This window comes from Solanum lycopersicum, chromosome 11 (genome assembly GCF_036512215.1).
Source record: "Solanum lycopersicum chromosome 11, SLM_r2.1".
In the NCBI taxonomy this organism is placed as follows: domain Eukaryota; kingdom Viridiplantae; phylum Streptophyta; class Magnoliopsida; order Solanales; family Solanaceae; genus Solanum; species Solanum lycopersicum.
Window position 1 is genome coordinate 4,993,094 of NC_090810.1, and position 15,369 is coordinate 5,008,462.

Consider the following 15,369-nt stretch of genomic DNA (forward strand, 5'->3'; position numbering starts at 1 on the left):
TAGCTATAAAATTGAGTCGTGGCAATTATAAGTTTAAAAAATAGAGAGACGTTATTTAGTAGCGCCAACTATAAATACAAATAAGAATTTGAGTTCTGATGTTATCTTTTCTTTTGGTGATTCTATTATTATCATCTACCATTTTATCTACTTTAAATTTTATATAAGTCTAGAAGCAAAAGAAGAAATGTCAATTTTGAAAAACATATATCAATTGTACCACAAATATAAGCTATAAGGAAAATAGAACTTACACCAAAGTGTTCCATTGAATAATAGAGTGAATAAAGTAGTCGTTTCACGTTTATTTTATAATAGTAGAAATTGAGAGATTACAGTAATAAATAAAATTTATAATAGTAATCTCCTAGATCAATTACACTATTAAAGTACCATTTCTATGCATTTATATTTTAATGCCCACCTAATGTAATTACCTTATCTATATATAGAATAGGAGAAGCAAAACAATTTATCAATAATGCCAATTCGATTTCATATTCAAATTGAAGTATTCTATTACAGTGGAATCATTTTTCTGCAACATTTTATCAAAAGGAAATGAAGGGCTTGATTTTTCATTTAACATTTAAAATTAAATCGTTTGACTCTCGTACCGTTAAACATAGCACAAATTACAAACTTATCTGTTGTACTAACTTTAAAACCAGATAGACAAATTGTTTAGCTACAACTATTTCAATTTTCTGCTTATTGTACGAGATGCACACAAGCAGAACCGCCAATAAATCTCATAATACAAAGAGTAATCAATCAAATATGTAAGTGAAGGATGCTAACATACCTATACATCAGAATCATCGTCAGATGTAACTTCAGACTGAGAATCTGCATCCTCTTCTTCATCTTCCTCATCATCATATTCGTCGATTTTTATAGTGCTTTTGACGGTCATCTTTGACAATGCTGCAGTCTTGCTAGCCCTCTGTGACCGAGTACTTGTTACAATAGGGTGAGTTGGAACAACAGATTGCAAGAGTTCTTCATCTGATGAAGATTCTTCTGCTTCCTTAGCTCGTCTCCTTGTACGAGTAGCTCTAGTTGATTTTGGTGCTGGAGTTGGCAGTACTTCCATAGACTCATCCTCGTCAAGTGTAATATCAAGATCCAACTTTCCTGAGACGTGATAAAAACACGTTAACAAAATTAACTTAAGCAAATGTATATATCTAAGACATTCAACTGACTATGAAAAGAATACAAGGGAATAAATCCACTAAACAAAAAGGATTTAGCATATATGAGCTCAGAGTAAAACTTGCAATAATAATGAGGATGACTCGATGGAAGCATCGTCAAAAGCTGATGAAGAAAAATGACAGAGTAAATGATGTATTAAAGCCACTAAACCAAAAGTAGTTACCTAAAATAAGTTGAACTTCATCAGATGATAGCTTCACATCCGGAGATTTATCTAAACCCTTTAGTCTCTCAGCCATCTGTTTCAACTCCTTAAGAAGCTCTTTTTCAGCTAGTAAGGCAACACGATTCAACAGCTGCCTCATTAACTTAACAGCCTCTTGTTCTGCTGGTCTAAAGTGAAGCAAGAATAGTGTCTTGCACAGTGCAGAAATGTATGCCTTTTCTGAAGCTGTCTTCTTTGCATGGAAGCTGGCCACCTTGACGGAAAACCCAAAGAAATATTCATTGCATTGAATAGAACAAGAACACTGGTAAAAGTATCGTACACGGATATGTTCGTTAAACTAAGTACGATGAAGGTGCTGAAGAGGAAGCTGTGAATAAATACCTCGGACGCTATACGGATTGCAAGCCCTTCTTCCCCACTCTCATGCACAGAAGAAGGTCCAGCAGAAGCATCGTGATTTCCATTATCATTTTCATTGTCTGGTGCAGTTTCCTCATAATACAAGGGAGCCTGCATCATCTGCACCATAAATCGTGATGCTTGGGTAGCACGCTTCCGCATGTTAGAGACCATGAATGAAGATCCTGTGGCATTGCCATTGATGCCTGGCCACAAAGAGCGCATAACCGGCATGAAAGCCTTGGATAAACATTTCTGCATTGCAAACCAGAAGTTTTATTTAATAACCAAAAAATACAGATCTATCCAATTCTCGTATATTTTGCATGCGCAAATTTGAAATTCTACAAACCTTGTGATTTAACGAGAGGGATGGATAATGCTCAAAGAATACAGAAAGGCACTGCTTCAACCTGTGAGGTAAGCTATTATCAGATGTATTTTCAGAAGATAAATACAAAATAAAGTGAACAGCAAAGATATTTACCTCTCAAGTTCCTTATTCTCACTACAGAAATACAAGTTTATGAGCTTAGCTAATAGCAGAGGATTTGATAATGTAGGTATGCTTGGATACTTCTTACTTAGCAGAAGAATCTTAGCAAATCCCTCACCAAGAACTGTTTGAACTGTCTCATGTTCATCATCGTCATCAGAATCACCTGAATTGTGCTTCTCCAGTCCAGCATATAACAGGTCAAGTAATTCTATCTCCAAATCCTCACTTCCAATACTGAACTTGATATCAGATAAATTTATTTTATGATCTCGGAGTTGTGATGAGAGATCCTGGTTCATTGCTTTATCAACTATATTAGGAGCATGCCACAATCCAAGGTCAATCAATGCCTTAGAAGCCATAACAGTAATTGAAGAAGGACCCTTAACAAAAGAAGATCTTAGTTGCTTTACTAAATCTTCACTAGGTCTCCTTTCTAACAATCCAAAGAGGCCAAGGCACCTAATAGCAGCCCTCTGAACATCTATGTGGACATGTTTTGCCTGCATTTCACAACAATACAAAATATCTCAGAATTCTTTTAAGTAGATAACGGAGGAAAAAGCAACATGAAACTGCAAGGTTATGACAATTCATCCATCTCATAACCTGAATGCAAGTGAAAGATGGAAGAAAATGAGGAGATAGCAGACAAAATAGCTAAGGCGAAAATAAAGATAAAAAAAGGTAACTTGTCCAAGATACAGACCCCAGGAAGCAATACAGAATGCAAAACTTCAGTTGGTTCGATTGCTTTCCCATGCATCCAGCGAAAAGACTGAGCATGTTCTAAGAGAAGGCTAATCACAGCAAGACAGTGCAGCCATTGCATGAAATCCGCAGTCCTCTCTCTGCAAGGTCTAGCAAGTTCCTCCACTACCCGTAAAACTACTTCTTCGAATTCTCCAGGAGCTGAATGGACTTTTCTTGTCAACTCTGCCACAGCAGCAGCCCAATCTTTATCACCACCAAGATTGATACCATCTCCTATAACAACCTCATTGTCATGCTCATCTAATTCATGATCAAGAGGTATGTGAAGTAATTCCTGCAGAAATCCATTCGCAACCCTTCTGTTGGTAATGTCAGAAAAATCAAGCATCGCACCAAGCAATAGCAGCTGGCGAGAGGCAAATCGGTAATTGATTCCTGCAATAATCAAAACCATCATTGATAGCACAAAATGGAAGGAAAAAAAACAGAGGACAGAGATCTAAAACTTAAGAACTACAAAGAAGTTCCTCACCAGCAACTGTGTGAGCTTTAATCAATTCAACATAATCACCAATTGAAGCAGGAAGAACTCTGTCAAGAAGATCATTTTTGTCTGATGCTTCTGCTGCATATACAGCAGATTCTGTGCCCATTGTTGTAGCAGCTTCAGAGCCCTTTGCCTGTTTAGTAATCATATTGAATATTAACAAGATGGTAATAAGAAAATATTGGCACTATGCATCATCCAAATAAAAAGTTCATATACAGAAACATATCTTTTGTGTGTGCAAGATAGGTTAATAGCAACAAACCCAGAATTAGAACAGCTATCTGTGACCCTAATTACCAAGAAACTTTATGACACCAATAGCAGTAAACAATAACTAGGTTTGCCACTTCAGTTAAACAGAATACTCAAGCCTATGCTCAAATATGTTGCTACATACTTCTACAGAAAAATTCAGAAGTAAACTGCATCTTTACTTTGGACCTTCATCATTAACATTCACACAATTCAAGTTGAGGATATAAATGACCTCAATAGACTTAGATAGTAGCAAAATAATTTATCAGAGCGAGAACGACCAATTTGTACTCATTCAGAGTACCAATACATGTTCTTTCACAAATATAGAAGTCAAATACAGAACTGATAATTTGAGTTATTTATAAGAAATGAACTAATCAGGACAGCATGCAGTACATTTTTTAGCATAATGCATATGCTTCACAAATATTACACAACAGCTCTATCACTAGCCTGCTATCATGCAGGTAATCAACATAGATTTGAACTGATTAAATTCCAAAATTTAGCAGAGCAGACCAAGGCTCTATAAGCTGGATCTATGAATTTTGAAATTGAAGTGTGCACATATCACAATATGTTCTACCCCAACCAAGGTATATATATAGCTTCATTCCTTATCCATATCATGCAATCCAAGCAAACCACTTTGGCAAGCACAAAACACATAAGATGTAATCTGTCCAACTGATGTCATCAATTTGTGATAAACCACATTTTTTGTTGAATGATGTCCACTAACTGCTCAGATAATTATGAGAAACAAGTTAGGTTGTTCATTTATTTATGGTTTTAATCTTCCAGTTAGGCTCTTGAAACATTATAGAGAAGGTAAATGATGGAACTACAGAACAAATAACTTCCTATGTTTTAAGGAGTTTTGAGCTGCAAGATGTTACACCAAGACAATTGAAGACGTAACATGAGACCTAATAAACAAAAAATAAATACCCACTTGTGCCTCCATTTGCAAGTGCCTACAGACAGCTCTCCAGAAGAAAGCAACTTCCGCTTCCATGAGTTGGATGCTAAGATTGCATTGACCTGGTACGCAGAAAGAATATGCAGTTAAATCTTAGAACTGCGTGCATAAATTGCTCCAGGATTGATGAAACCGTCAATTTTATGAAGAATAAAACAAAAAAAAACAAAAAAGAATATCTCTAGCAATATACATAACCTGAAGTCAAACTAAGCAAGCAATTTTTCATTCTATTCTTCATTTTCAGAGAACTTAGATCAAGAATTACATTTAAACATAGTTTCTTATTAAAAACCGAAACCAATATCTTGAATTATGAACCAATATGCATGCCAAGCCATTCAGAGAAAGCAAAAGAAGTAGCCATCAAATAGTTTAAATTTCTAATATTAACCTTCGACAGTGTCATTATTTGATCTAAGAAACTGCCTCATACTTTGACCATCTTGTAACTTAATCAATCCTGCTTTTAATAGACTGTCCATTGCAGACTCGCCAACTGATTCATATGTTTCCACATCAAGATATTTAAGTAGTTCTAGTGGGTCCCCATTGCAACACTTGTTGAGCCACTCATCTTTCAGCATATTAAAGCACTCCCTTACAACAGATGAAGCACGATCAGCAAGTCCCCTCTCCAAAATAAGTGTTCTGAGCTTGATGCTGCAATACGTAGAAAACACTAACATGTCATAAGATACCCTATGAATTGGAACCTACTTAAATGAGTAGAAATAATTAAAGCATCTTTTTAACACAGCTGCATACATCTAGCCAATTGTATGATCAACCTTACACAATGAACCCAACATATGAATCTAAATACAAATATATGCATATGCACGTATGTATTTATAATTTAAAACAAATTGTGCTGCACGTTATACATAGTTGAATAGTAATAGTTCTTAACATAAAAATAAAATAGTGAAAGGTCATAACTCTTCCATCCGTAAAAGGCAACTGTAAATATCTTCACAACACTATGCATGTGATTTCAAAAATACACTGTCAAGCAGAAAGAAGAAAAAGACGGAAGACATTGTGTGTGCGCCCACATGTGTATATGTATGTATATAACCACACACACAGAGATAGAGAGAAGGAGAGGGAGAGGGAGATTCAAAGGACCAAAGATCCAAAACTTTAGACATCCTAGTGGTTATAAATCAGAAATCACGACTCTCAAGCATGTGTATGAAGTTAGATCTCTAAAATTATACCAGATTTGAGGGGTACAAATTTGAATCAACGTGCATATGGTACCATTTTCCAACTAACTATGTATTCTGATAACAAGGCTTCACTGACTGATAACATGTCTGGCTTATGCTCAGAGCACAGAAAAAATAAAAGAGGCATGTGTGCCTTCTGGTTCTGAATTAAGTTATGCAAATCGAAGCTACAATACTGTCAGAGTTAATGCACTAACATGTGAAATGAATTTAACAAGATATCAGGATTACAAAAGATCCTCAGCAGAACACTTGTCCAGGTAAAACCAAGAGGCCATCACGAATTCTGTGTTTGGAGCTGTACTCGTATGCTTGTCGGAAAACCTCTGATATAATAATGTCCTAGCAGCAGTTTCTACTGATGTTAAAGTAGGAGCCTAATCTGGAACAACAGACTACTCTAAAAAAACAAAAAAGAGAGAGAGAGAGAGAGAGAGATGTTATAGAATTCTCTTGATATTAACCAAGAAGCTAACAAGGGCATGAGATACTTGGATATTGTTGAGGCTTCTTGTTTATTTTAGGACAAAATGCGAGGAGTTAATTGTAGTCAGCAACAGGAGAATATCAGGGAGAGAAATCAGTTTGACTGATACCAATAGAAGTTCTAAGTGCACACATAACCACAGACACGAAGTATATTCTCTGCAGGAATTTTGATGATAGATGAGAGCTGCACAAAGTAATGGAGAATACACACTTCTCAGTGATCCCCAAGAAAAGAATGGATATCATACCAAGATGATGCATATAGGCAATGGCTTAAAGTTACCTGAGGCTCTGCAGAGGAAATTTACTAGCAATGACGCAATAAGCTGCTTTGCGTACTGATTCACTCACATCCAGTGTACACTCAATTATTGCTGCAGAAGATGCATGAGATGGAGGAAGGCATAAGACGATTGTTCTACGGACATCCTGCAGAAAATGCAATTTGGAGGAATTCATCAATTCATTTGGATATAGTTACATTAAGACCTTTCAGGAAGTTTTATTTGACAAAGTAAAATATGCATGGATGGCTAGATACTGTAGATCCTTCACTAGTATTAATTAGTATATAGATGAAATGAGTTGCAATGTGCATAATGAATGTTTTGAGTAATACTTATTGAAGTATGATGCGTCATTTTTCATCTAAGGAGAATAAACTGCTTACACAGAGAGGTAAAAAGACTCACCGCATTTTGTTCAAGAGGAAGTGTCTCCAGAAATAGTTCTAAAATGTCAACATTATCTGTGTCATTCACGAACCGTGAAAGCGCCCTCACGGAAAAAGTACGGACAGCAGCAACCTTATCACCAACACGCAACTTCATGCACTCTAAAACTTCATCCCAAAGATCAGAGCTGACTTCTGTGTCATCTGGCAATCGTATTATGATCTAAAAGAAAAGAAAATTGTTAAGGAGATTACTACTTACAAGAAGGTATCAATTATTCTACAACTGATCAAGTTAAATGTTGAACAAAAACAGAAGAAAGTACAAGCTCGTATGCTTTCATAAGAAAGAGAAACTCCTAAGATCAAAAGTAGCCAAATTTTGAAAGAAAGAAGGATAATTACCTTACTTTTTGGATGAAACTCGAAACAAGAGAAAACATATTGTGATATTACATAGATCATTTAGTATAAGAAAAATTGATTTCAAACAACTATACCCAGTAACAAACTTGTCGGGGTCAGCTATATTTAAAAGGAATTCACTCTTTTCGGGCTTTTCATTACAATAGTATTAATTATATTTAAAAACAAATTAAGAGTTATTTATAGCTAGAGATTCTATCTCTCATACATGACCTAACAAATACAATTTCTGACCAAGTAAAAGGAATCCTACCAAATATCAAACTTTAATGTAAGTGTAGTACAACTAAATCAAAATCTCAATTAACTGGCATTATCAATATGCATCGTTAACATTTTCACCTAATCTTATATTAATTAAACTAATTCAACAGAACATAAATCCTTTTCAACTATTTCTTTACTACTGATTTTTAGTCTACCTTGTCCCTTTTAAGCTAACCATCATGGTGTCTCTCATTTTATCACTATGTTTGCTACTTACATCCTCTCTGAGATGTGATTGTTTCTAATTATAAACTAATAACAACAGAGTCAAGTTAGTCTGAGGTTCTTCCTCTACATGATAATAAATAAGCTTTAGAGCACGTTATTCCACTCTTTTTAACATGAATGTCTCCCAAGCAACTAGATAGACAACTACACACCAAAACTCAAATTGATGACAACAATATAGTGAAATACGAAAGTTGGCTTCAAGTGCGAGTGCAATGTCATATAGACAAGTATACACCAAAACTCAAATTGATGACACCAAACTTCATAAACGCTAAAAAGAAGTTTCCTAATATCTATAGCAGGTAAAATTTCAGATTTTCAGATTCAAAATGTGCAGCTGCACTTTTTAATACATTCATCACTTCCGTCAGATACAATATAAGACGTATTTGCTTTGTACTCTTATAATCTTCTTTTTTGGCTGTCTTACTTTATTATAATCAGGCTTCTAATTATCCTACCTACCCCATGACAGGGATAAGGTCCGGGTACATCCTACCCTCTCGGACCCCACTTCTGGGATTCAATGGGTAATTGCTGTTGTACACTATAGGAAGAGTGTAAAACAGTAGCCAAAAGAAGCAATGTGCTCAAGATGATCTCTTCTTAGTTCATATTAATGTGCTTTAAGGAACTACCTTGCATCAAAACACGCTTTACTTATCAGAATTCAAAACAAAATAGAATCTTCCTGCTCTAGCGCTCTCTGCTCAGCAAATTGACAATTGTGAAGTATTTGAAACCTAGAGTTTGAAGACTTTCATATCCAGTGCTTAGTTCAAATATGTATGCAAAATAGTCGCACAAAAATGCATAAAGTAGACATTTTTCACTTATTTTAGAACTTTTAACCATACATACCTCAGAAATTATCTGGCAAGCCCTAATCCTAGCAGTCTTATTGGCTGCTACAGCTGCCACAAGCAAAAACTTCAGAAATCTCTCCAAAAACTCATCACAATCCGAAGCACTTTTAGCATCACGAGCAGTGGCAAAAACAGTAACGAATCTAATGATTCGCTCAGCGGAAGCAGTACGACGCTGAAAGTCAAATATAGGCGTTAACGCTCTCGAAAATGCATCGAAAAACTTCTCCGAGGACTTCGTAGCAGAACGAAGAGCTAAAAGCTCCTTCAGCTTCCGTAGATGCGTTGCCTGGGATGATCGAGCATCGTCTAAAACCCTAGCAACTTTTTCAGTCAATTTTCGCTGCAATTCTTCTTCGTCTACTGCTGGAACTGGCATTTTCGTACAATTTTTGCAGAAAATTCTTCGATTTCTTCTCTCTGGATCTGCTTGAGAGTATATTTTTCGGTAGAATTTTTGTAGAACTGATGAATATGGCTTTCAAGGAAATGATTTTGAATTTTTGGAGCGGGAACTTTTTCATTATGGTCCATGTGTTTTATATAAACTAAATAAAAAAAATTATAGTCGGATGAATTTAAATTTAATCACGTCTAGATATAGATATCGACTATAAGATCATTACTAGTATTAATAAATTGACCACCAAAGGTTATGTTTGGATCGTAAAATTAAATTTAATGTGAATTTTTTAATATATGCATAGATAAATTAAACTTTATTCCAGATATTGAGTGCGAAAGAAAAAATTAAATTTCAAAAATTTATTACTACTTATGATTTAAGCATTTGATTTTTTAAAAAAAAAAAAAACTGCATAAATGTATAGTATTAGAAGATACAAGTATTTTATGTCAAATTCATATTGTTACGGTTCCATTTTAGTTTAATTTTTTGTTTAATATTTATGGAAGAAGAAGACGATATTCCTTTCAAATTTGCAAAAGTTTTACTGTTTTGTGTTTTTTCCTCTTGGATTTCAATTTTTAATTCAAATATTTTTATATAACATATTATTGAGGAAATAATTTTGGCGGATTAGAGTAGAATGTTAGTAGGTATAGGTTAGACCGTTGTTGTAAATAAATATTGTGAGATAAGTATTGAGAATACTCTAAACTTGACGTAAATTATTAGTTTTATCATCAAACTATTAATAGTCTTAAAAACACTCATCTACTTGACTAACTAAAATTAAATACGCCTTAACTCCCTCTGATCTGACACATCACGTAGCAAGTGGTATTAAACCAATGTAAGAGCATGAAATTCTTAATAAAAAGTTGAGAGAATAAATATGTGTTTTTAAGGCGATCAATAGTTCAGAGGTAATAATATATGTCAAGTTTAAGGATATTTCAATACTTCTCTCTAAATACTACAAAATAATTAAATTAGAATAAATTAAAATGTAACAAAATTGAACGAGTTGAGATTTAATCAATATCTTACTCGATATCAATCCAAGTAACTATTATACGGATTATTAATCTATCCATTTATTAATATAATTCATTTTAATTCGTCTAAAATTAGCTCAGTCTGCTAACTTGATGTAATTGAAGTGAACAATTATTTTTTAAGTGAATTGTTAAGTTTGTGATTGAAGACTTTTGGGAGATCTAAATACATAATTTAGTTCATTTAGCTTTTTATTTAGTACAATGTCATATTTTTTGTTAGTTGGTTAGGTCTTAACTGAAATGTATATACCAACATGGATTTTGGTACACTAGTGGGAGCGTTTTATCCTTAATCAGAGGTCTCGAGTTTGAGTCCTGGGTATGGAGAAAATTATGTTGGAGCGACACATCCCCAAATGGACCCTGCAATGCGCGATCCGAATTTAGTCGGAGCTCCAATGTGGACTCCAAACACCGAGTGGAAAACCAAAAAACCAAAAAACCAAAAAATAAAAAATAAAAATTGAAATGTATATATTTGTTTCATATAATACGTGCTATTGATCCACTAACAAGTGATGTTTATATATTTTTCGGATGAAGTGTGGATTGTGGTAATCTCCATATAGTTGTTGCACATATAGGGGTCATTTGGTAAAAAATAAATAATGGAGGGATTAGTAGTGTAGGGTGTATTTTTTTTATCAAGTGTTTGGTTCATTACTTCTGATCTTATTTTGCGTGTGGATTAAAATACTACAAAAAGCTTCTTTTCAATTATATCCTGGCATTATTATGAGATTTTTTGTTTTATGTAATCGGTCAAGGTAGAAATTGCCGGACAATATTATACTTTATGGTCTTCTAACTAGATATGAAAAGAATATTTTGTGGTCATGTTTGTTATTTTGTCACTTGAATTATTTGAGGGTTAATAATTATTATCTTAATAATAATTTAATTGCTTAAAAACGTTAATTTTCAATTTAGAATAGATAGACCGCCTACTTTAAAACTGAAAAGACGCTATAATCGAATAAATTATCTACATTTACATATAAACATTGCTAGTAGTAATTTTAATGTGTGAGACCCAGTGATTTTTTCACATAATATGTCAAGTTTTGATGTCAAGCAAGTTGGAAAATAAAAAGTCGGCAAAGTTAGAGTAAGTTTCTTTGATAAATTTTATGAAATTTGGGTTAAATGTCTCAAAAAATTTCTGTAAGTCTATAAAGTTTTAGAAGAACCCCAATGTACTAAATCAAAGGTCTACAAGTCTACTTTCCACCACACTAAACCATTTGTTCATACGACTTTAGAATTGAGAGATATTCCGTTTTAGTGAGACTGCACAAGCAAGCATGGGTCTCTCGCCCCTTTGTTGGTTTAGCTTTATATGATTTGGTTTCACTTTGTTTAAACTCAATTTTTTGATCAAATAATAAGAAAAACGATTATAAATCCTATCTAAAGGTTCCCCTATTATCCAAGCAAATATCTACAAGATTTCAACGTGATTTCATTCTCGAAATATTTATAGAGATTATGTCATTCTTTCCTCCTCTTTGATTGTGATTTTAAGGATTCTTCGTGGTGAAGGGATCTCGTTTTTATGTGGTGTTGTTGTTGTTTGGATGTTATAATTCTCATACTTCATTTTATTAAGTGAGTCCAAGTTATAGTTATGCTATATAAGCAAGAAAACAAATAGACAACTATCATATTTTTATGGTTATGTAATGTTGGGCTGTTTTTGATGTACTTTCTGATGTATTTGTTGCTGGAACTTTTGAAAATTATTTGTTTATGTGTGGTTGTTATTGATATGAGTTTGGAAGAGAAGAATGGGTATAGATGGGCAATCAATTGTAAGATAAATAAGTGTAACATTAGTTTATTATTGCATTGCAATTTTCAAATGACTTATTCATGGTTCAACGTCTTGTATTTGAGGAGACTCTTTGTAATTTAGGAGGCATGCTACAATACTATAAGCTCCATCAATTTTAAGTTAAGGTTCTTCCCATTTATTTTCTTATTGCTTATTAACAAAAACACATGGTTCCAAACGTAATTATTGGACGAATTCATAAGATGGTGATTGAAAATCGTAAGTTTGAGTTATTATGGTTATATTAAATAATTATAGGACTGCATTACATATATTTTTTTTGGTTTTAATGGTTTGAAGACTCGTGATTTGAATTTGGTTGTGATTATTTTTTGGTAAAGGAGAGGTATGGCGGTACGTAGAATTTTTATTATTGTATGGGCATACTCTGATTGGTTGTTGTTGACTATTGTATAGGTCTCCACTTGTTAAAAGCTATTGCAAAAATGTATATTGCGTCAATAAATTTGTGGTTTTAATGTAGAGAAGAAAAAGAAAAAAAACATACATTTAAAATAGGTCTGGTGAGCTAATTACTGTGTTAGTAAGCTCTAACTTTGACACTGACGCATATATTCTGCCTCTAATGGTTGTTTGACATGATTACATATAGATTACATACTATAAGGAACGAGTGCAGTCCGCATTAATACTACAAGACCCAGAACTGAGGTATATTAAGGCTAAGTGTTACTTCCCTTGAGCATAAATTTTAGAATCCTAAATCGTGAAAGATTGTTTTACTATTTTATAGTTAGAAAGACCTTCTGTAAAAAGCATTGGATTGTAGCTAACGTATTTTTGTGACTCAATTATGTTGATATTCCACTCATTCGTTTATATAGGTTACTAGGCGTTTATGTGTCATTTTGTCGTTTCCCTTGATTGTAAGTCCGTGTGTATATATTATTGTTCTTCTTTAGGTGTTGGAACTTAGAAATATTAGGGAGAAATATTACGAGTTTGAAATCAATCTTCCTTCCTCGCTACTTTCTTCTTTTTTGAAAAGCATAAAATTAATATGTCCATTTCTGAAATTCTTAAATGTAATTTGTATGTGTAAGGTAGGGCTGGCAAGGGGACGGGGAAGGGGACTGGGGGACGGGACGAAGGGGGACGGGACGGGACGGGGGACGGGGGACGGGGAGAGGGGATTTGACACGGGACCGGGATTGGGGGGACAAAAATAGGTCCCATCCCGTCCCACTATATATACGAGATGGGATGGGATTTGGGGGGACGGGACGGGACGGGACGGGATGGCATGGGACGGAGGATTCTTTTTTTAAAATATTTATATATTTTTATTGAAATGATACGTCTTTAGCTAATAAATTTTAAATTTAATTTTTGATTTTCAAATATCAAAATAAATTTCAAATTTAAAGTTTCAATTTTCAAATTTTAAGATTCATGTTTCAAATTTCAAGTTTCAACTTTAAAGTTTTAAATTTCAAATTTGAGAACTTTAAATTTGTAATTTAAATATTTTAAAGTAATGTAAATTGTAAACTTTAAATTAAGTATTTTAAAATTAATTTATTACTTTAGTATATATATTTAATTGTATATATTAAAATTAAAATGCAAAACAATAATTGTATAAAAAAAACTTGAACAAAAGTTAAAGCCTTCAAATTTATTCAATAGAACTTAGAAGTCACAACTTACAATTAACAAATATTAGTGGAGTAACTAATCTACGCAGCCACCTTCTAGGAAGGGTTCTGTTTCAATAAGTACTCATACGTAAAACTAATATTTGTTACAGATATTAGATGAGTAACTAATTTTACGCAGCCACCTTCTAGGAAGGGTTCTGTTTCAATTAGTTCTCGAATGTAATCTAATAATATTTGTTTTCTCCTTTAAAATTTATTTCTAATGGTCGCATCATATCGATGGTGATTTCCTCCGGTGTTGGCAAACTTGTTAGAAATTCTTGTGCCTCTAATTCATCATCACTGCATTCAATTTGTGTTTTGATCCAACTTGTTTGTTTTTTACTTAACTTTGGCAAATTGTTATTCCTCCTTTCGGTATTGCACCAGTCTCTAAATAAAACTGTTGTTTCCAAACTGTCTTCCGCCAATGAATGTCTATTATCACCGATTTGAAACATTGCCGCACTGAAAACAGCCTCCGATGCAACTGATGAAACTTGAATAGCTAGAACATCACGAACCATTTTGCTCAAAGTTGGAAATGCATCACTTCGCCTACTCCACCATCCTAATAAATCTTCATTGCCATCTTTGATTTCCAAGCTTTTTAAAGATTGATTAAGATATTCTTCAAAATCATCACGGTTAGTAGAATTAAGACTAAGAAAACCTCGCATATAATATGAAATTGGAACTGACAAATCAATCTCAACATTAAAAGTTTGACCAACTTCTCCTTGAAAATTTTCAGTATTTTTATATTTTTCATACAAAACTTTTGCTTCTATTTTTATGCTAGACTTACACGCTTGACAATTTGGAATTTCTTCCGGTAAAATTTCTAAAGTTTCATAAAAAGTGTCGACAAGGCCTTGCACACCTTGTAATTTATAAGCAGGATGAAATAAAGTAGCTGTTAAAAAAACTTGAGGAATAGGAAAAAAATATTTTTAAATTTTTTCAATCATACCTTCAATTGCAACTCTAAATTTATCTATTTTTTTATATTTACAAAATTGAATTGAAAGAGCACAAATATTTATTAATACGGATGAAATAGTAGGATAATAAATTCCCGAAAACATGGTAATACCATCATAAAAAAGTCTTAGAAATTGTAATAGTTCTTTAGTTTCTTCCCAATTTTCATCACAAATTCAATCTAATGGGTCAACATTATGAGCATTAAAAACCATTTGTATGGGTAATCTATATTTATAAGCAACCGAAAGCATTTCGTAAAGAGAATTCCACCTTGTTTTAATATGTTTGGAATTTTTCTAGGTGACAATTCACATAGTGAACAACGCTCATTAAATTCCCTAATTCTAGCAGCATTGTTTGTATGAAAAATCCAAGTAACAACATATTCAACTTTTACGCTATCACAATCAAGTAATGAAATACCATCTTGTACAACTAAATTTA

At 33.5% G+C, this 15,369-nt stretch overlaps 1 protein-coding gene across 1 annotated transcript; it reads right to left on the reverse strand.

Moving 5' to 3' along the window:
* Positions 1-546: 546 nt before the first annotated feature.
* LOC101260195 (uncharacterized) lies at positions 547-9,504 on the reverse strand. The gene is made up of 12 exons (XM_010314384.4): positions 8,975-9,504; positions 7,209-7,412; positions 6,800-6,945; positions 5,187-5,455; positions 4,766-4,854; positions 3,535-3,682; positions 2,998-3,437; positions 2,277-2,791; positions 2,142-2,202; positions 1,772-2,044; positions 1,385-1,640; positions 547-1,137 (listed from the first exon to the last, which is right to left on the reverse strand). The coding sequence occupies exons 1-12, from the start codon at positions 9,356-9,358 to the stop codon at positions 806-808; spliced, it is 3,117 nt and encodes a 1,038-aa protein (XP_010312686.1). The 5' UTR covers positions 9,359-9,504; the 3' UTR covers positions 547-805.
* Between the last annotated feature and the right edge of the window lie 5,865 nt (positions 9,505-15,369).